The sequence below is a fragment of the Lactuca sativa genome, chromosome 9 (genome assembly GCF_002870075.4).
Source record: "Lactuca sativa cultivar Salinas chromosome 9, Lsat_Salinas_v11, whole genome shotgun sequence".
NCBI lineage: Eukaryota > Viridiplantae > Streptophyta > Magnoliopsida > Asterales > Asteraceae > Lactuca > Lactuca sativa.
In genome coordinates, this window is record NC_056631.2 from 11,237,693 (window position 1) to 11,259,603 (window position 21,911).

Below are 21,911 nucleotides of genomic sequence, written 5' to 3' on the forward strand. Positions count from 1 at the left end.
TATTTTATAGACATTAAAGTAGTGGAAATATAGAATGTATGAATGCATGTTCTGATGTTGGATTATTCATTTGAATGTATGATAAACAATTAAACGAGCTCGAAAACTATACACGAATTCAAGTCGATTCTAGGTTTGTTTAGGCTTGCATAATAAACAAAACAACCCCGAGCCGAGTCGAGCTCAAGTATGTTATTTTTCCCACGAGCTGAGCACGAGCTTTAAAACTAGGCTCGAAACGAGCCAAGCTCGAGCTCGAGCCCGAGCCCAAATGAATATAAACGAGCTCGAACCGAGCTTGGGTATATTCGGGTTCTGGTCAGCTCATTTACAACCCTAGATAACATGACATTTTCCCTATAGATATAATTATCAGGTAGGCCTGAGGGATTTGAGTGAATGTTAGCATATAGTTCAGGGACCATTCGATGAAATAACCTTTTATGTTTACGCAGACAGATCCGGACAGAGGTTGAGCCAAATATCAGATCGCCTACCTGACGACTACCGCCGGTCCCGCAGGAAACGGTAAATTTGTATCTAGTCAGTATATAAAAACTTCAAATCTTTAATGTCTCGTTTCCTAATGTAATTTTTTGTATGTATGAATAAGTTTATGTTCATTTTCTATTTTGATTACTTATATGATTTGGTTGAGAAATGTAATCGATGTACGTCTCTGAATTGTACTGGGGATGTAATTTGAGGGCCCAATTTCATTTCGTTGGAATGTAAGCTAATGAAAGCTGAGCGTGATTTCAGAATGGGAGAGAAGAAGAAGAAGAAGAGTGCAACAGTATTCATTCATAAGATTAATTGGTTTTTTGTACGTGAAGAAGAAGAAGAAGAAGAAGAATCCAAAGGAAGATACAAACCAAATTAGAATTCCAAAAGTATGATCGATCGATCTCCGTGTGAATCGTCATGTTGTGCTCAGTGAGGCCAAAATGAAATGATTCGGTAAATGATATGTTTCTAGTGCTAGTCTTTTCAAACCAAACAATATTTGTTTGCAATCACACTTGTCCTTGTTAGTAAGATCAATTTTGTTTCTTTTGTTGTTGGTATCCATAAATAATTAATTGGGGTTGATTAGTTTAAGCTATTATGGTTTTGTTAATTTGCTGTAATCCAAATAAATCACCATCACCATCACCGCATCACCTCTTACTCTCAGAATCCTGCCAAAAAGATTGCGTTTGCATGCGTGGGGAGATGAATCCAAAATCAGCCTTGCAAAGCCAAGAAAGTGGGGCCTTTTTTTTGCATGTAGATCAGTTTTCCAGATACTATTTGACGTTGCAGGTGGTCATTATTATGGCCTTGGTGTCATCTTTCCCACTTAATTCTCTCTCTCTCTCTCTCTCTCTCTCTCTCTCTCTCTCTCTCTCTCTCTCTCTCTCTCTCTCTCTCTCTCTCTCTCATAGCACCATGGCCACCATGGGAGTAGATGGGAAGGATTTCTACAGAGCGAAAGTTGACTTTGACGAAACAAAAGCTGGAGTGAAAGGAGTGTTAGACTCAGGTGTGCTGAAAATCCCGGAGATTTTCGTCCACCCACCGGAGAATGTGTCTGTGGGGACATTATGTGATATGAATCTTAAAGTTCCGGTGATAGATATTGAAAGAGTTGAAGAAGGTGGAAAACGAGGTGAAATTGTTGGTGAGATAAAGGAAGCGGCGGCGAATTGGGGGATTTTGCAGGTGGTTAACCATGGGATAGGGAGTGGTGTTATGGAAGAGATGATAGAAGGTATACGAAGGTTTCATGAGCAACCACCGGAGGTGAAGATGGAGTGGTACTCACGTGAGCATGACCAAAAAGTGAAGTATTATTCAAATGGAGATCTTTATGTATCAAAAGCAGTAAACTGGAGAGACTCCATATCTTGTCACTATGCTGATGGTGTACTTGATCCTAATGCATTGCCACACGCTTTCAGGTATATATTTTTCAAACAACTTATGATCCAAACACTTCAAAACTAGCTAAATCTACTACTCAACTCACAAAAACGTGTCTCAAAAGATACCAATCAGTCCTTAAACGTACAATTATATTTTAAATTCAATATAACCCATCGGCTCTTAACTAGAACCGGTTTGGTTCCCAATTAAAGAAAGCATTACAGATTGAAATCGGTATAAAACTAGACTGAAATACGAGTAAAAGGTTACACCGGTTTCCATGATCATTGTTAATGACAATGATGAGTGTGACAGAATAGAGAATAGGAATGTATTCATGGTGTGGGGGTAATCAGCAAGTTTGTTTGTTTTTAATTTAATGGATGTAACCTATGGTTTACAAAAACTTAAATAAACAAAAAAGAAAAAAAAAAAAAAAAAGGTTAAAAATCAAAAGTATATGTTATCCCGAACCAAGGTTGTCAAGATCAAATTCCTACGAATGATCATTTTTATTTTGCAATATCATAATCCGGATCTTAAGGTCTCATGAAATAAAACATAATTTTAACTTATAATTTTAAAACATGAAAATTATCTCAAACATTCATTTTTCCTTTCAAAAACTATAAAAACTTCAAAACATTAGTATAACCTGCAAGACAAAATTGTCCCAAAGAGCATGACCATTTGGATGAATTGAAAACATATTCTTGAAATGATTTTAGGCCACCTTTCACAATTGAAGAATAAAAAATTTAAAGAATTTATGATCAAATCTTCTAGTTATGTTTGTATTTGTAATTGTTATTGTATAAAATGTTATTTCGTTGGAGTTTGTTTTGAGTTAGAATTGATTAAAATTATAATCTTTTAAATAAAAAATATTTAATAATTACAAAAACATTTTCATTAAAAAGAAGACACGAGATCCTTTAGAAATTGAGAAAATCATACGGTAATTGGTCTTTTGTGCCTCTAGTTCCAAAAAATGAGAAATGTAAAATAGTGTACAAATTGGATAAAAAGTTGAAAATAGTTTGTTGGAGATTTTATTTATAACTTTGTCATTATTACTAAATAATTTTATTAAAAACGATTACTAAAAAAAATCGATCAAAATGAAAAAGGACAAGAATTGAACTTTTGGTCCTAAAAAGGCAACAAGACAATGAAACAAGATCTAGATCGAGACCAATGAACAACTTTTTTGTCAGCACCATAATGAAACAAATTCTTGTACATAAATCATGGCATGGCATAATATATTAATAAAAAAGTGATTTCAGCATACCAATTACACTTTTTTTACAAAATTAATGATTTTAAACCAACCGGTCTTTGCAGTGGAGCAATAAAGAAGTACATGGAAGAGATAATGAAGCTAAAAAAGACACTAGCGGAGCTCCTATCAGAGGCATTAGGCCTTGAGACAGACTACCTAACACGCATCGAGTGTATGAAAACCATAACTCTCGTCTGCCATTACTACCCCTCTTGCCCTCAGCCAAACCTAACTCTAGGAGCCACTAAACATTCAGACCCATCTTTCCTCACCATTCTCCTTCAGGACACTGTCGGTGGTCTCCAAGTTCTCCAAAAAAACCAATGGGTAGATGTGGAGCCAATCAAAGGGGCACTCATAGTAAACATCGGAGATCTCATGCAACTCATTACAAATGATAAATTCAAAAGTGTTCAACACAGGGTACGGGCCGCACGAATCGGGCCTAGAATATCCGCTGCCTGTTTTTTCTATCCAAGCGTTGCTAATAACTATAAGCCGTATGGGCCCATAAAGAAGCTTCTAGAAGAAACGGGCCCACCTATATACCGTGAAACCAGCCATAAACAATATATGGCTTACTACAAACAAAAAGGACTAGATGGTGCCTCATCGCTTCCTTTCTTTAAGCTCTAGCAACGGGATTGTAATAAGCAGCTTGTATGTATGTAACTCCTTTCTTTTTATTATTTAATAATAAAATCAAATTGTTTTGTTTTTCCGAAGATTACACAACTTATTGAAATTGGAACAAAAAAAATTACAGAATTGCATTTTGGATCACCAACCTTGAGGCCATCTTCTCTTTGGGTCAAGCCTAGGAAACCATCTTTTCTTCTTCTTCATGGTTGACTTTTTATCTGGCCATATCAGCTTTAACAAGGGTCCCTTCCTGCTTGGTTTAGGGTTTTGAGGCAAGTGTATGAACACAGGAGGAAAGATTTCATCGTGTGTCCTGATGCTGTTGAATCTGAGGTACTTTTGTTCCAAGGATTCTTTGGGTATGTCTCTAGCTAACATAGGAGATGCACCACCCCAGTTGTTGGTGCCTAATGATGGGTGTTGTGGTGTCCTAAATTCCAACATTTCTCTTTGCATCATCTTTAAAGATCCAACAATAATAATATCTGGTTTCTTGTGTATCTTATCAAGCTCTTTACTGATATAAGAAGGAAAGGTTTACAGATAGCTTTACACATGCTAGATGATTCTTACAGGAAAGAGACAAGAAAAGGACGACGACCTCAAGAATCTTAAAACAATGAAACCTATATGTTGACAAAAGTTAATGCTTCTTTTTTATTCCATATATTAATATCAAGCAGCATACAACCAGATACTATCTCTATGATGTTAAACAAGGTACTAAGCGGATAACTACTGATTGACCTAAAACTTTTAGCAAAATCTTTAATTAAAAATAAAAGGGTGAAAATATTTACAATCTAATTAATTAACGAGCATCCACTTAGCTAGCTTCTGATAATCTTGTGCGAATTGACTCTGGGCTTGTGATCTTGTTAACACTGCATTTGAAGGAAAAGTTAACTTTAAGAATGATTTAAAGGGAAGCAAATGAAATTGAATACTATTATTGTTAGATTTTGTTGGGTTTTACCAGAAGAGAAGATCACCACTGGATGCCATTTTCTGATGAATCCATTCAGGAGCTAGTTCTTTCAACAACATGAGTTGTTCCTCAACTTCTCCTGTAGGTAAAATTAGAATTAGATTTGGGCTTTTATATAGTGACGAAATTGATAGGATATGTATATGTATATGTATACCATGATCATGAATGAAGACTTACTTCTATCAACAATTTCCAAACGGCATGAGATTATTGTGTGTATGAGCTCCTCTTTTGTGATGACTGAGCGTTTTTGAAAAATAAACAAAAGAGAGTCAAAAAGCTTGGGTAACCCTGCAATCATTTGTTTCCTCCATTTAGCATGTGAGATTGCTGGATCATTCTCCTCTTTTGCCTTCCGCTCTTTTTCTTTAATCTGAAAAGAGATATACCAACAAGTTATGATTCAATTCATCAAACACAAAAAAACATTCAGAAAATGTCCAAAGCAAGAAAAACATAAATTGATTAAACATACCGAGGCAAAGAGATCCCCTGAAAGAATATCACAATCATCATCATCAGATGCCCTTTTGACAGGAGGCGTTTTGTTCTTCACAGGAGTGTCAAACGTTATTGATCTTCTACCACCTGAACGCCTTGTTAATTTGCTAGGCGTTGATTTGGTAGGAGACATGACTGAATATTCATCATCATCAGGGGTCATAATACTCCTTACTGGCCGATAAGCTGCTTGTGCAGGTGTAGCACTGATTGGAGTCGAAATAAGCTTGGCTGGAGTTCCGTCATCTCCCTTCTTTGAAAAGCTCTTGAGTGGCGTTTCAGGTAGCGTTGAACACATTTTAATTGGGGATGGAGCAATGGGTACACAAGCTATTTTGGTGGAGCTATGGTCAGAAACTAGCTTTGAGAAGCATCTCTTGAAAGATTGAGGCATATGAGATGCTACCACTGTCTTCTGTTGCTGTTGGGAAACTGTATCCTCAACTGAGCTCAAATTGGGTTTTTTCATGGCATTTGAAGATGTCACACGGCTCGATTGATTGAATGGCTCGGGTAACATCTCCTCTGGAACTTCATCTCCCTAATTAAAAAGAAGCATTATTAATCACATCAACTCGTAAACTTTGATACATAAAAAAAAAACTAATTTAATATCAAGCGAGTCAATAAATCAATACCTCGGGATTTGATTTATGGAAGCTCACAAGCCGGGATCGAAACAATTTCTTCATCTGTATATTCTTGTTCTCTGATTTGAGCTTTTCATCATCCTGAATAATGCTGAAGTTCAAAGTCACATCTAGATCTGGTTTCATGCAACTAGTGTGGTCATCGCGGAGAAGAATCTTCTTTATCTCGATCCCCTCAGGCAAAATAAACTTGAGCTGAGCTAGATGACGATAGGTGAACCTCCTGTACAATCAAATACGCCAGAAAAAAAAAAATTAGTAAACTCCCACAATCCCATCATAATATAGACGTTTTGAGCGATTATATTCATATACCTGTCTGTTAAACTCTCAACCGCACGGCTAATGTTTGTAAACGTCGACGCAGATCCTTTCAAGTGAAGAATTCTTATTGACGATTGCATGCTATTGAAGAATTTATCCAATATTTCGTACCTAAACAAGGGTAATACTCGATTCATCAGCATTTAGTTGAAATAGACGAAATACTAGTCAAAAGGGGGAAAATGATATGTACCTTTCTGGAAGGGATTTAGGGGTTTTGGGTTTCGTGATTGGGGTTTCGCTTGGGATATCGGAGGATTCTAACGGGTCAAAGGGAACAGAAGGCTTCAGATCTGATTTTCGGAGCTGCTTGGCAGCTTCCTTGACTTGACGCAGTGAACGCAATGGTTGGCCGCGGGTGAGAGATCTTCGAAGCGGATGTGTGGGCTTTTCAGGAGTTTTGGAGCTCCACGGACTCTGATCTGGTGTTCCACATGCTTCATCGGCAGAATGCTGTTTGCTGACGGAGGAGCGAAGGACTTTCTTTGATTTGAACGAATCAAACGGCGACGAAGAAGCTCCGGCGGAATCCATTTCGTCAGAGGGTGTGTGTGTGTGTTGTGAGGAAACGAGTGTAAGATGGATACGACAGTGAGCGATGGCAAAGTAATAGGGTTTTCTTTTTGGCGCGAATACTTACGTGGGAGATGACGTGTGTAAGCGACAGGTCAGCGTTCGCGCCAAAATCCGACGTGGACGCGGGAGGGGAGGCGTTTGTAACTGTTTATGTTTCTTTTTTATACCTTCAAGTCTATAACTTTTAAGTTTGACCTCCAAAATTAAGGTTTTCTTTATTTGGGTCTAAAAAATCTCGTGTATTTTTTATGCTAAAATAAATCACGTTTTAACCCCAAATCTTAAATATTTAAATTTTGACCACTATAAACCGATGTTGCTTTATTTGCATCCGAAAAAATCAAGTGTAATTTTATATGCTAAAACTATTAATGATATTTGACTTTTTGACCTTTAACCTTTTTCAAATGAATATATTGTAAAGTTGATTCTATATATGCATCTTTTTATATAGCTGAAATTAAAAGCATTTGATATGATTAAGTTAGCAAAAAATACTTACAAAAATCTCTCAGTGTTGATACTTATTGTGCTTCAAATATTTTCCCCTGCAAATAAAAAAAAAAACAAATACAAAATTGCAAAAATCAATAAATAAAAGCAAAATACCTGATTATATTGTTGTATCTTAATCGAGTAACGATTTCTTTGAGAAACCCAAGCTTCACCACTTCGATCACATTCACAGCCACTATTGATGAACTTTTATCTAGAGAAATAGCACTATAATCAATCTTTGTCAAAGGTATAAAAAAGAAAATATATATGTATTGATATATAGTTGTAAATTATGACCGTTGGGGTATTAGGTTTAAATTCTAGTTTTGGTATGGTATTTAATAATTAGCCGTTGGTGGCAAATAATAATAGCCCAGCCCATTTACGATGAGTTTTAATTGAAAGCCCATTGGGCCTAGTTTAATCCGAAGGCGATAGATAGTCAGATAGATATACATCGGTGGAAATAGAATTGTAAACTAAAGAAGATTACGAGGAAACACAAAGAGTAATTATCATTCTCACGTCTTCATCTTGTTTGTTAAATCAAAGTCTCCAGAGAGAGAGAGAGAGAGAGAATCAGTAGATGAAAAAAAAGCTTCTTGGACTGAAAGAAATATACAGCATAAAAAAAGAAAGAAAGGGGAGAAACCAAAAAACAAAAAAAAAAAAAAATTCGATTTTTCCCTTCACGCAATCACAACCGGATTTCTCTTTTGCTCTCCTTTCTGCTTCCTTCCTTCCAATCGTTTTCTTCTTTTTGTGGTTTCATTGTTTCGTCGATTAAGGTTTCTGGGGTTTACTTTACACTGCAAAGATTTCTTTGTTATAATCAATCTATATAAATTCGGTGAACGGTGGTTTGTCGTTTTGTCTTCCCACAGGTAAACTGCTTTAAAGTTTTGATATCTAGGCTTTCCCAAGAACATAGCACAAATTATACACTAGTTTTATGCAACCCAGGTGGAATTTATTGAATCTTTTGATGTGGGTTTAGTTTATCTGACAACAGATTATTCCCCAAATTTCTTTCAAGAACATCAACTCGCTATTGGATGACATAATAGTTATAAAAGATACAATCTTTGTATTTTTTTTACATTATTCTGCAACTCTTGAATTGCTTTTTTCTTAACTTGTGATGCAATTCTGGTTATTGAGTTGATGATTTTTATCATTGCAAGGTGCTGCTGATTTCTTGGAACTTTATCTTTGTGAGAGAAATTGATACATCTAATATCTTGACATTGCATAAACTTGATTGAATTGGTTAGTGATGCTATATCTAAACAGATACTTCAAAACTTATTGGGCATGTTAACTTGTGGGGTCTTGTAGTGATCCTCTTCTGCTTTTTCACCCTTTTCAGGATCATCTTGTAATTATTTTGGGGGATGGACGACTTCCTTCTGTTTATGCATATTTATAAACATAATATATGAATGATGTCTGGTGGGCAAAAAGGCGCTCTCCAGAATCTGAAACAAAAATTGCTTGGAGAATCATCTTTCACAACATTTGTCAATGATGTTCCCCCTGAAATCGAGTTGTCTGATTACCAAAGAGCACCAAGTCCAGGTTCTGAAAGCCCTTCTGGGCTTCTTAATGGTGAAAGCTTGAAAGTCGAACCAATTGCTGATTTAGATCTCTTCTTTGAGAGGCTTTATAGCTACTACTGTGAGAAAGGTCTTTGGTGCATAATCATTAAGTGGATCGTTGAACTTTTGAGCTTGGCTTTTACCATATGTTTCTCTGGTTTTTTCTTACTATTTGTTGATTGGAATGGTCTTCGAAGTGCAAAATGTGGAATGGATGCAGTTGAATCCGGGATAAAACCATGTGATCTTGCTAAAGAGGCTCTTCATCAACATCCATTGACACCATTAACTCCTTTTAAAGTTGTAATCCTTGGTTATCTTGGAATCACATTTGTTTACTGGATCTTTTGCTTTTTAAGGTTCTTTGTACAGCTTAAGGATACACTAGAAATACGCCAATTCTACATTAACAGGTATTTGTAGCACGTGATCATGTTAATAAGTCATATGTTTTTTCGATTTTAATAACTAAAGTTTCTAACTTTTTTGAATTTTTTTTTTTTTTTGCAAGTCTTGGTGTGACCGACAATGAGATGCAAACAACACCATGGGCATCGATTCTTGAAAAGGTAGTTCAAATTCAAGAATCACAGCAGTTATGTGTGGTGAAGGATCTTTCTGCTCATGATATTGTGATGCGATTGATGAGGAAGGAAAATTATTTGATTGGCATGCTGAACAAAGGGGTGCTAAGCTTCCCGATATCTTCGTGGGTCCCAGGTGCGGGGCCCACCGTCAAGAAAGGTCCAAATGGTACACGTTATTGCCTCATGCTAACCAAGACCCTTGAATGGACTCTAAACTGGTGCATATTGCATAGCATGTTTGATAGGTATGTGATCTCTCTCTTAAATTACTTAGGTTTGTTCTTTCTTTATTAAGTCAAAAAGAAACGGACATATATAGCATACCAGACTAAACAAACAGTACTTGCCTTATTCATCAATTTTAACAATATTCATTAGTTATATCGTGAGAGCCGAGGAGTTGGAAGGTTAAAAAGTAAGGGCAAATATGTGAAAGGTTGGTGTCTTAATAAAGAAACAGTCATGTATAGCTGTCCAGAAATCCATATTAAGACCCTAAACCCTTCAGCTCATTAAGTCAAAAAGAAACAACCATTAGTTGTGTATGCTAAAATTATATAAAATCTTGTGCAGAAACTTTTGTATCAGAAAGGACTTTGTAAGCGATCGCAATACATTAAAGAAAAGGTTAATGGTAGTTGGGATTGCAATGCTTCTCCTCTCTCCATTTCTGGTTGTGTTTATGCTCGTGTATCTTTTTCTAAGACATGCTGAACAGTTCTACAATCATCCTAGTACAGCTTCATCAAGAAGATGGTCAAATCTTTCAAAATGGATATTCCGTGAATTCAACGAGGTAATCTTTTTCCCTTGTTTTGTTTATTTGTTATGACAACTCTTTTCTTTGCTATTAATGTTTTTTTTTTATCTGAAATCTTATGTTCTTTAAGGTGGATCATCTGTTCAAGCACCGAATCAACAGCAGTGTTACACACGCTTCAGATTATTTAAAACAATTCCCATCTCCAATTCTATCAATCGTTGCAAAGTTTGTATCTTTTGTCTCGGGTGGCTTTGCTGCAATCTTGATCATCATTGCTTTCCTTGAGGAGTCTCTGCTTGAAGGCCATGTAATGTTTTTCTTACACATGATTAAAGTCAAACTGATTTGCTTTGACTGAAGTTGTTCATGTTTTGTTTGTAGATCTTTGGGCGTAATCTGTTCTGGTATGGAGCTGTTTTTGGAGCTATCACTGCTATTAGTCGAGCTGCTGTTTCAGATGAGCTTCTTGTACTTGATCCACATGGCACTATGTCTCTTGTTGTCCAACATACTCATTATATGCCTAAAAGATGGCGTGGAAAAGAAAACACCGAATATGTTCGAGTGGAGTTTGAAACTCTTTTCCAGGTAACCCATTGAGAGCTGTATACACTGATTAGTATGATGAGGGCATTTGCGTCTTTTATTCGTTACCATGTTGCTCACTTGGCAAAGTATTTTATTATGCAGTACACTGGGAAGATGCTGCTGGAGGAGATGGCCTCAATCTTTTTAACTCCATTCTTGCTTATCTTTGTAGTACCAAAGGTATCCCTCTATCTCATGTAGAATGCAATATTTTGATCGGATTCATTGTTAAAATGTCTAAAATGCCCTTCAAAAATGGAATTTTAAATATAACTTTGTGGATGCTGCAGCGCGTTGATGATATTTTGCAGTTTATTGCTGACTTCACTGTTGATGTTCAAGGAGTTGGTCATGTTTGCAGGTTTGTATGCTCCATAAAAAAGTTGAAGTTACAGAATTTTTAGTTTTCTCATTTGTTAAAATTTCTACATATACAAAAAAAAAAAAAAAAATCCATAATTATATATTGCTGCAGCTTTAGTACATTCAACTTCCAAAAGCATGGTAATATCAAGTACGGATCGCCACATAACGCCTCCCGGACTTACAGAAGCTCCCAGGGCAAAATGGAGAAATCATTCCTAAGGTATTCCCTATCCTCAAGATTGTGTTAAATGTCTGAAATACCCTCGTCCAATGACTAACAATATCTTTTTAAAAAAATGGTGCCAGCTTTCAGAGCAGCTATCCATCATGGGAACCAAGCGCAGATGGAAAGCAGTTTCTTTCAACTCTGAAAACATTCAAAGAGCAAAAGTTTCAAGAACAGGGTATAAGGCCAGGTGGCTACATGGGCCCGGACCATATGCAACAATGGGCTCCTCGAGGCCAAGGTGACCCAAACAGCTACTTTTCAAGGGACACAAGAAGCCCAAACATTTCAAGAAGTGCTTATCAACTCGATTGCATGTGGCTCATTGACCCTGTCCACAAGAACCACCCCTACATTCTAGACTGGTACCACACATCATCCGCTCACCATCATCATCATCATCATACATCAATCGGTCAACAAGACATGGAATCCGGGCAGGTTGATGTTGAGGAAAGTCTGGCAAACGTGTGGGACCCACCCGACCTGGGTCGGGACCGGGTCCCGTATGATGAAAACTGGGGAAGCTTTTTCGATGATCGGGCAGGGAGTAACATGAACACATCAACATCAGCTCCTCTGTTACGTGGAAGTGTGTTGCAACATCATGACTCGGGCAGCATCGGGCAGGCGGGCAGGAGTCAGTGGTGGGCTCGGGGTGATGGCCCGCGAGGGGTGGGACCTCAGACGAGCTTTATTGAGCCTCCGAACTTCACTCGGGATGATTACAATGACTACAATGATAATATCTCGGAAAGAAGCTTTGAGGAACATGATCATCAGCAGTTTGATTGGAGGGGTGAAAACAGATTATTATCAAGGACGTTTTATATGGATGATATTGAAGGAGGAAAATTTGATCTTCCTTTTGATGATATTTATGATAGACACTCTCAAAGCCCACCAAGAACCATAGAATGATTCCATGTGTGGATGTGTTTCTGGTTTAAATTTGTGATCTTTTGCAAAGAAACTGTTGGAAATTCTTTGTTGTATATAAATCAATTAGGAAATTGAAGTCGAAAATGTTGGTTAGAAAGTGATTAAGATTTAAGGGTACAGTCACTTTAAAGTAACAAGAAATCAATTAACCGATTGATGATTTGTTGATCTCTTGAGAACTAATGATCTCGTACTATCATGAAGTTTGATGATATATTGCAATATGCATTGTATATAAAATTGGTCGTCTGCTTTTGTTTTATGATTACTTTTTTTAAAGTGTATATTTAGTCTGTTTTAATATGTTCGGCTTAATATCCTACTAATTTTTGTTTATTCTAATCTTCCTAGTTATTAGATTAAGACAAGTGTTAAAATCAAGAAATAAGATTAAGAGAGAAAATTAGTAAATTTAACATGTCATTGTTGTTTTATATGTGAGTAGGAAGATAAGTAAAAACAAAAGATAAGAGAATATTTAATTTTTCTGGGCTTAATGCATTTTGTTATGAGTTGGGATGCCAATGGATCGACTTACTATTACTACCATTTCAAGTATTACAATGGTACATTTTTTTTTTGGAAAGAACCTCTCTAACCTCATGACATTACATGAAATGAAACATAACTATTGGTCTATTGTTGTTGCAGACTTGTAGTTGATTACAAAACAAGTCAAGTCTAGGTCTGAGACTCAAACCCAAACCGAGCATGGTTCTAGCCTAGACCTTGCAAGACTCGATCAAGTTTGGTGCCTCTATGTGAGTTAATGGTTTTGCATTGAAGCCCTACTTATGAATTATGATCAAGGATCGTCTAGACATGGTTATGGGACGGTTAGGCCTGATTTCGAGATTATTTGTTGGCGCAATTACAAAGTTGCAAAATGAGAACGGTTTTTTGCTATATGCCAATTATAGAGTTGGCAAATTTTTATTTTAAATTAACTTTTTGGGATAGATACAAAATGGTCTCAAATTAACTACATATTTTTCTCTATAATGATGCAAGTTTTAAAGCGTATGTAAATTAGTAATAATTTAAGAATCAAATCTCTGTAGCTAGATTTTGTATTTGAATACGATGTGTTTTTTTTAACTAACACATATACTATATGATAGTTTAGCAAGACGTTAGAATAAGAAAAAAATCATCAATTACAATGGGGTTAAAATATTCTCTTTTATCTTAGTTATATATATATCATTATGCATTCTCTTATTTCTTATAAAAGTAAATGAATTTAATCTGTAATCTTTAAATATTATTAAAAGAGAAACATTATGACATCATCTTAAACAATCTGGACCCAGAGCCGGTCTAAACGTATATGGGGCCCGGGGCGAAAAGAATAAAAGGGCCCTCAAAGACAAATATAATAAAAATTAAAAAAAAAATATCATTTATTCTTTGGTATAGACACGTTCAATTAGTAAAAAAAACAAGCCAAATTGTTTATCTTTTGAGCTAATTTGAATTTGAACCAATTTTACGCCCTAAAAATCATTTAGGTAATAACTTTTTTTTATATATATACACTACATAGCCCATAAATTTTGGGCCCCCTAGAGACTTGGGCCCTGGGCGGTCGCCCGGGTTGCCCACCGTCTGAACCGGCCCTGTCTCGACCCTTGATTGTATTTCAATCTTATGTTTTCTACCCTTAGATCAAATTGATGACATCATCTTCCCCAAATGGAATGTATTTCATTCCAATGAAAGCTTTCTAATTTAAAAAAAAAAAAATTAACTTACATCCGTTAAAATGGAATGTATATAATTCCAATAAAATCTTTCCATATTTTAAATCTTGAATTTCCAGTTATGAAGGTTTTAATATGGTCAGCTTTAAAAACATATTAGTAGCAAATCATTTCAATTAAGGCATTAATATCATTCATTAATATAAATTTCTTTATATTAGTAAACCATTAATATAAAATCTATTTTTATTAGGAAATCATTAATACCAAACAATTAGATTCAAATTATCACATACATATACGATTTATCATTGAATTTGCGGCTCACACTTATTTTCAATCGTTGATTTTCTTCAAATCTTCTCCTACAACATCATTTTTATTGTTTATAACTTTCATTATCATTCTCAACTTCAAACATTCGTTGTTGTGCAGTAGAAGATCAGTACCTTCTTTCGTTTTTTATATTTTTTTCGATTGTTTTTTTGTTCCTATATCAAATATATGTATTCATATATTTCAATTTTCTTTCACAAATTACATGAAATCGGTTAACTACTTTTCTGAAACTTTTCAAATAAACAGAAAAATATATTATGTACCTTTAACAAAACAGAAATTAACTATATTTGGAATTGACACTAATTAGGAAAATGTTATTTTTATATATTAGAAATGATTATGATTTTTTTTTTAATTATTATGTCATAAGAATCCAATTATTTTTGTTATGATTTTAAAATATTTTGGTATTATCCTATTACACTTTTAGTTTTTTTAATTGGATATAATATATAATATATTTATGCATCATTTGAAATTAAGTATGGAAACAATTTTGTTGTCAATTATAATAGCTTTCATATCTCTTTATGAATCATACCCCTTTATAGATAAATACATTGTATATGCCCTTTTTATTTCATATAAAAGTTCTTTCTAATCTAATTGTTTTTTTCTCTTTCATTTTACACTCATGGTACAAAACAATCACAATGAGATCGTCTTTGATAAGGTTGCTAACATCGATGCATCCAAGTAAACCTGAAACATTCGTGTTCACGTACTCTTGCTTTGGAAGCAAACTTAAAATACAACCCAAACGTGTTGAGCAATTTGGACATGATTTTAATTTATGAGTAGGTACATTTTTTTCTTTTTATTATTATGTTGCTTTTAATTTATAAAATTTTAAACTTAACCATTTTTTTCACTTACATGTCGCTAAAATACAAACAACAATAAAAAAAATCTCATTAGTTCGTTTGAAGCCCTCTTTGTTGAAGGATCTATAAAGGAAATTAGTAGTCTTCGTAGGACCATAAATGAAGGAGATTACATGCTGGTTGATCATAAGCATAAGAATAATTTCTACAAAACAACCAAAGTTCATATATCAAATGATTTTGCAATTATGGTAAATCCTTATAATTTTGTGACTTTCCAGGATTTGATAGCCATGAATCTGAACACTCATGTTGTATTTGATAAGATTTTATTTTAACATTCTATCACGTAAATATTTATTGTATTACACATCTATAATACAATAACCGTTTATTTTTTTGTTCCAGATTTTCTTGGTCAGGTTGTGTCGACTAATCTCATGAAAGTGATTATTGAAAATTTAAGGGAGAAACGGTTCATGAACCTGGTAGATCAGGATCTAAGTTAAGTATATATGTTTAAAACATTTTATTTTCTAAAGTATTTTCTACATGATACCATAAAACATGTCGTTTGCATGAAAATGACATGCTCATCTACACTTCAATATACATGTGTATTTTAGAATTACTTAAAACAATTCGAATCCATTGATTATAGAATTCACCTTTTGTCATACATGAAATAATTTGTTGATCATTATCAGAGGAACCATTTATGATCTTCTCATTAACAAATTAGTCAAATGTGGTTAAAGCTCTTTCACACTTTTTTTTTTATCACATGTCTTCATACTTTTAAGTTTTAAATTTTCATTTTCAAATTCCATTTTTTAGTTACATACGTTCATTGAAATTATTTTTTTGTTTAACTTGCCAACCTACTTTGTTTTACTTTTATATAGTAACAATAAAATTTATAAATTTACACAGCAATATACATATTTCGAATTTTTTCATAGTATTATACTTTACAAAATACAATTCGCCCCAAAATAATTTTCTTCAGAAATTCATCCATAATTTCACCCCATTATAATTATTACTTTCCAAAATATATCCGTTTAATGAGGAATTAAATTTAGTGAAGGAAGTAAATGTTAATTCAAACAAGATATATATACCATAAATATTACACAAGTTTATTAAAAAAACATCAAGATGTAAACATTAAGTCTTTTTAAAATGAAATTTCATAAGACATACAAACGATAATGTTGTGTAATGAAATATAAAATTGAGTAGATTGAGAAAAAAAACCCTAACTGTTAAGACAGTCAATCTTGTAAATAGTATAGTTATGAAAAATTATAAAGTAAGATAAAAATTATAAAAAATTAGGAGATTTGTAAGTACAATTAGTAGAAGCGTTAGGGTTATTAGAAAAAAATAAGATCGTTAAGATTAGTAAAAATGCAATATATAAACTAAATTATCACAATAGTAATGAAATGTCATTATTTGATATTTCATATAATTGAAAGATATACCAAATTACATTGATGATATATTAAAAATATTCAAAGTTGCATCAAAACTAATGTAAAGTCCTTGCGAACAACAAATAATTAAGAATAAACATAAAAGCTAGCACTTATATTCATAATCAATTTAAAATAAATCAATCATGATTTAGAAAAAAATTTCATTGATGATATACTAAACTTAAATCCATATAACATTTAACATTCCATAAATTATACTTTATGACTTTATTTGAATAAATAAAATAGTTGTCAAAATTTAATGCAATGAAAAAAAAATATTGGTTGTTAATATAAGCTTAAATTAAATAATCTTATTATGGAAGGAACGTCTAATTAGAATACTTATGCTTATATACCAATATCATAACCATATGTGACGAGGAAAACCATTCAACTAATAAAACAAAAAATGTTGTATGCAAAGAGGTCCTTCAACGATTATCGATATTTATCGATATCAATGTATTTTCTACACATGTCAATAATACTAATAACCATAACTTTTTTTATAATTATTATGCAATATCTGTAGACATTTGTATTTCTTTATGCGTTCCCCGCGTTTAACGCGGGTTATAACCTAGTATATAAACTATAACTAATATATCAAGCCAAATAAACTTTAATCCTCACCTCTACCTAAATCCATACTTTTATAGTCAATTTTTGTATTGTATGTTTGAAAGATATCACCATTTTCCTCATTCGTTAAATTTGGTCATGATCAACACTTAAAAATACCAAAATTGCCACCATATTTACAAACGACTTAATGGTCCCTACGTGACTCACACTTTCTTAACTGTACATGATTCACATATGTTGTTCATTGTTCCTTTCATTTTCTTGTTTAATGTCTCCCTCTAAAATTTGCTACCGATCACATCAATCATATTGAGTCGATATCAAGCATATTAATGTGTTTAGTGTTTGCATCTTGTCGTTCAAAGATCTGTCCCTATCTTGTAAGATTGTGATTCAATATGTTCCTACACTAAAAGAAAGGTTCAATATTTAAGTATTGAGGTTTCAAGCACTTGCCCATGAGAATTTAGTGTTCAAATCTTGGTGGTTTCAATTAAGAGTTAAATAGTGGTCGACTGGGTAACACATTTACCTCCCATATGGGAGGTCCAATGTTCAAGCCTTGAGGTTTCAACTAAGAGTTGACTAGTGATCTACCGGGTAAGGCATCGGGATCTTATATGGGAGGTTCAATGTTCAAATTTTAGGAGTTCAGCTAGAAGTTACCCAAGAAAGGGTATGTTATGTATTTTGGTATCTTAGCATATCGTTCAGAGGCCGAACCCTCCCCCCATATCCTTACAAAAAAGGAAGTCACAGTAGGCGGTCGGAAAACCATTTATTTATTAAAAGAACATAGATTGTGTTATTATGGTATTCAAGCTTTGATTTATTGAACATCATTTTTTTGTTGGGGTGTCATACTAGATTCCAAGTCCATGCATTGTTAAATATTTTTATGGATTTTAGTTTAAAAACATGATAAATATCATAAAAGTCTCAAGTTTTACACACGTAGTTGGGAAAAACCTTAACATTTCTTTTGGTTGGCTTTGGCCACAACTTTTACGTAGAGTTATCGCCTAACCTATTTAACTAGTTTCATAGTTAACTCTCTTATCTTTCTTTCAAATTTGGTCCTTGTGGTTAACTTTGTCATCCCACGACACGACCACCCGATACAAAATTAGCGAATTTAGGTAAAAGATTTCAACATATTTAAGTAAACGGGTTGACACAACACAACACAAAAATGAAACGTGTTTGATTATGGTCAAGACTTTCAACTTAAATATAACTCGTTTAATTATAAATTTTATATTTTTATAAATATATTATATATTGTAGACTTCTAGTCAGTCAAACTCAAAAATTAAAATTAAAATACAAACTTTTAAAGTGACTTAATTTAATCCTCCTCACCACTTATGTCTTTTACTCTTCCGCTCTAATTCTTTTTATTTTGTCTTCTAAACTTACTATAAATTTTGTCATTACACCACCCAAATCCAATGTCTCATCTTTTCAATTTCACCTCCATGTCTCTACTTTCCATTATTTAAAATGTTTAAACCCAACTTGACACAACATATTTATAAGGTCTAAACCTTAACCTGAAACCCGACATGAAACCGGTCCGAAAATAAACAGATAGACACGACACAACACGTTGATTAAACGGATCGAAATAGAGTCAAGAACTCTCAACCTATTTGATGTCTGTGACATCAAAGACACGTTTGTGAGATCTAAATGCGATTTGTTGTATGTGGAGATGACAAGAGGTTAAATGTTTTTTTTGATAAAATTTAAACCTTTTTAAGGATTAAATATGACGTCATACCTGCTAGGGTTTTAACAAGGGTTTCACTTGCACCTCCAAATTTCAATTCACAATTCCCAGCTCCGATTTGTCTGATAGTTGCTACCCGGAAAACGATTTGCTACTGTGCTTGATCTCTAATTCCGCCATGAAAAGAGCTTCATTGAGACTTCTGCACTTTCAATTCCAAAAGTTTTACTCCAAATCTTCAATTTCTGTTTTCTCTCAAGACTTCTCATGTCAGTTTTCATCCCTTCCCTCCATTGATGAACACAATAACAACCACCCTTCTAATCCCGATTCAAGTTCCTGCTCTAGAACACAGTCTTTGCTCTTTTCAAGCAAACGACGCCATTCCCTTAATAACCCATCTCATAATCTCAGCACCCTGGTGGAGCCACGTCAACCCTCATCTCAATTATCTTCACGACAAAGGAAACTCAAAGAAAGATCACAACTTGTTGATGATTTCGAGGCTGCGAAAACATCCGATGAAATGATCAAAGCATTTCAAGAAATGGAAGCCATTCTCGATGAGAAGGAACTTGGTTTAGCTTGCTTGAAAATCGGGCTTAAACTCGACGAAGAAGGTCAGTATCCGGAAAAGGTTATAGATTATGCAAATAAAGCTCTGAAAATCTTGGATGAAAATGGTCACGATAATGATTTATCTTTACCCCTTGCTATGAATTTACAGTTATTGGGTTCTGCTTCTTATACTTTGAGTAGGTTTAGTGAAAGCTTAGGATATCTCAATAGAGCCAATAGGATCTTAAAAAAACTAGAGGAAACAATCGATGATGATGGTTTTGAAATCAAACATGTCTTGCATGCTGTTCATCTTAATTTAGCAAACACAAAGAACGCAATGGGTAGAAGAGAAGACGCCATTAGTGATCTAAAAATATGTTTAGAGATTAAAGAGATGACACTGGATAAAGACAGTAGAGAACTCGGGAACGCGTATAGGGACATGTCAGAAGCATATGTCGCCCTTTTAAACTTCAAAGAAGCATTACCATATTGCATAAAAGCCACAGAGATACACAAGGTAGAATTAGGAACCAATTCAGTCGAAGTTGCACATGATAGACGTTTACTAGGTGTAATTTACACCGGTTTAGAACAGCATGAAAAGGCATTAGAACAAAATCAATTATCACAAAAAGTTTTAAAGAATTGGGGTCTCACATCTGAATTGCTTCGAGCTGAAATCGATTCAGCCAATATGCAAATTGCATTAGGAAAATTCGATGAGGCGATCAATACTTTAAAGGGTGTGGTTCTTCAAACCGATAAAGAAAGTGAAGATCGTGCTATGATCTTTGTATCCATGGCAAAAGCTTTATGTAATCAAGATAAGTTTTCAGAAGCCAAACGATGTTTACAGATGGCATGTGGGATTTTAGAAAAAAAAGAAAGATCGTCACCTCTAGAAGTATCGGAAGCATATATGGAAATATCAATGCAATATGAAACAATAAACGAATTTGAAACTGCAATTTCTTTGTTGAAAAAAGCACAAATGATGCTTGAAAAGATACCACAAGAACAACATTCGGTTGGTAGTGCTTCTGCTAGAATCGGGTGGTTACTTTTGTTAACAGGAAAGGTTCAAGAATCAATACCTTATTTGGAAGATGCAGTTGAAAGATTGAAGGAGAATTTTGGTTCTAGACATTTTGGAGTTGGATATGTGTATAACAACTTAGGTGCTGCATATTTAGAACTAGATAGACCTCAATCTGCAGCTCAAGTTTTTGCATTGGCGAAGGATATTATGGACATTTCACTTGGTCCTCATCACGTGGATTCAATCGAGGCATGTCAAAATCTTTCAAAAGCATATAGTGCAATGAGAAGGTAAGGCCATGTTTCTTTCTTTCTGCTTTCTTTTTCCATAATTTCTCTGACTTTCTTCGTTAAGTATTTCTTTCTGTATTAAGTCAAAGAGAAACACTCATTTGGTTTGTGTTGTGCAGTTATACGCTTGCAATAAACTTCCAGGAGAAGGCCATTGATGCATGGAGAGGACATGGGCCAAGTGCTTGTGATGAACTTAAAGAAGCTGAACGTGTTCTTGAGGAATTAAAGGTGAAAGCTTGTGGTGAATTTGAGGAACAAAAGGCGTTGCCAGCACATCCTGTGAGGAGAAGAAGCTCACGAACTGGTGTTTTGGTTGATTAGAGGTATTGAATGTAGATTTGATTATTGGATGAAGTTTTTTGAAGAAACTATACTGCTGATTATCGACTTTTATTTATATAAGCTTTTAGCAGGAAGCTTTTATTGTGCTCCAATGCTTTTTGCTTTATGGGCAACAGTAAAGGTAATTTGATCTATGAAATTTGACTGAAAAGCAGAAAAGTGAATGTATAAATCTTGAATTGTTCTGCAACTAATATGTTATGAAAGTTGAGATTATAATTGTGTTTTTCAACATGTTAGAAAGAGTTTCTTTTAAAGAACAATTCATGTTCATATTTTATTCTCTTTGAAAGCCTATATACTTCCATTTGGGTGCTATCCTGATAAAATGTTGTCCAGATAATTTGATAGATGATGTTTAGAGAGTATTTGAGAAAATGTGGCAAATCCAAGGGAAATGGAAAGTAAAAATATATGAGGACATTTTTATTAAAAGCTGTTAGATAGGTGTTACTATCTTTAATAAATATAGAGGCAATGAGGCATAGGACTAAAAATAGCATCAAACTTTCCAAGATCAAAAAAAAGGAACAGTTGGAAAAAAGACAAATAGAT

The 21,911-nt window shown here is 34.2% G+C and overlaps 4 protein-coding genes across 6 annotated transcripts; 3 read left to right on the forward strand and 1 right to left on the reverse strand.

Moving 5' to 3' along the window:
* Nucleotides 1-1,381: 1,381 nt before the first annotated feature.
* Nucleotides 1,382-4,619, forward strand: LOC111881250 (1-aminocyclopropane-1-carboxylate oxidase homolog 1). Of its 2 annotated transcripts, none has more exons than XM_023877669.3 (3): nt 1,382-1,943; nt 3,256-3,857; nt 3,960-4,619. In XM_023877669.3, exons 1-2 carry the CDS (start codon nt 1,432-1,434, stop codon nt 3,827-3,829), a joined length of 1,086 nt encoding a protein of 361 aa, XP_023733437.1. In that variant the 5' UTR covers nt 1,382-1,431; the 3' UTR covers nt 3,830-3,857; nt 3,960-4,619. The 2 variants fall into 2 exon arrangements, with proteins under 2 accessions (XP_023733437.1, XP_042753915.1); XM_042897981.2 differs by having other exon boundaries at nt 3,256-3,853.
* Nucleotides 4,469-7,610, reverse strand: LOC111881249 (CDT1-like protein a, chloroplastic). The gene is made up of 7 exons (XM_023877668.2): nt 6,495-7,610; nt 6,293-6,412; nt 5,966-6,200; nt 5,302-5,868; nt 5,004-5,199; nt 4,812-4,902; nt 4,469-4,719 (listed from the first exon to the last, which is right to left on the reverse strand). Exons 1-7 carry the CDS (start codon nt 6,833-6,835, stop codon nt 4,662-4,664), a joined length of 1,608 nt encoding a protein of 535 aa, XP_023733436.1. The 5' UTR covers nt 6,836-7,610; the 3' UTR covers nt 4,469-4,661.
* Nucleotides 7,611-7,889: 279 nt separating this feature from the next.
* LOC111881248 (autophagy-related protein 9) lies at nt 7,890-12,707 on the forward strand. Of its 2 annotated transcripts, XM_023877665.3 has the most exons (11): nt 7,890-8,259; nt 8,560-8,644; nt 8,745-9,386; nt 9,485-9,805; nt 10,134-10,356; nt 10,451-10,630; nt 10,705-10,911; nt 11,014-11,091; nt 11,202-11,272; nt 11,387-11,497; nt 11,584-12,707. In XM_023877665.3, the coding sequence occupies exons 3-11, from the start codon at nt 8,818-8,820 to the stop codon at nt 12,422-12,424; spliced, it is 2,601 nt and encodes an 866-aa protein (XP_023733433.1). In that variant the 5' UTR covers nt 7,890-8,259; nt 8,560-8,644; nt 8,745-8,817; the 3' UTR covers nt 12,425-12,707. The 2 variants fall into 2 exon arrangements, with proteins under 2 accessions (XP_023733433.1, XP_023733435.1); XM_023877667.3 differs by having other exon boundaries at nt 7,890-8,644.
* Nucleotides 12,708-19,117: 6,410 nt separating this feature from the next.
* On the forward strand, nt 19,118-21,590 carry LOC111881217 (protein KINESIN LIGHT CHAIN-RELATED 1). Its single transcript, XM_023877632.3, has 2 exons — nt 19,118-21,011; nt 21,131-21,590. The coding sequence occupies exons 1-2, from the start codon at nt 19,297-19,299 to the stop codon at nt 21,333-21,335; spliced, it is 1,920 nt and encodes a 639-aa protein (XP_023733400.1). The 5' UTR covers nt 19,118-19,296; the 3' UTR covers nt 21,336-21,590.
* The last annotated feature ends 321 nt before the right edge of the window (nt 21,591-21,911 follow it).

Coding starts and splice junctions, on each gene's coding strand:
- LOC111881250 (XM_023877669.3), top strand. CDS start 1,432: ATGGCCACCATGGGAGTAGATGGGAAGGATTTCTACAGAGCGAAAGTT. Junction 1,944..3,255: donor GCATTGCCACACGCTTTCAG/GTATATATTTTT, acceptor CGGTCTTTGCAG/TGGAGCAATAAAGAAGTACA.
- LOC111881249 (XM_023877668.2), bottom strand. CDS start 6,835: ATGGATTCCGCCGGAGCTTCTTCGTCGCCGTTTGATTCGTTCAAATCA. Junction 6,201..6,292: donor GTTGAGAGTTTAACAGACAG/GTATATGAATAT, acceptor TTGATTGTACAG/GAGGTTCACCTATCGTCATC. Junction 4,903..5,003: donor TTTGGAAATTGTTGATAGAA/GTAAGTCTTCAT, acceptor TTTTACCTACAG/GAGAAGTTGAGGAACAACTC.
- LOC111881248 (XM_023877667.3), top strand. CDS start 8,818: ATGATGTCTGGTGGGCAAAAAGGCGCTCTCCAGAATCTGAAACAAAAA. Junction 10,357..10,450: donor TATTCCGTGAATTCAACGAG/GTAATCTTTTTC, acceptor ATGTTCTTTAAG/GTGGATCATCTGTTCAAGCA. Junction 11,092..11,201: donor TTATCTTTGTAGTACCAAAG/GTATCCCTCTAT, acceptor TGGATGCTGCAG/CGCGTTGATGATATTTTGCA.
- LOC111881217 (XM_023877632.3), top strand. CDS start 19,297: ATGAAAAGAGCTTCATTGAGACTTCTGCACTTTCAATTCCAAAAGTTT. Junction 21,012..21,130: donor GCATATAGTGCAATGAGAAG/GTAAGGCCATGT, acceptor TGTGTTGTGCAG/TTATACGCTTGCAATAAACT.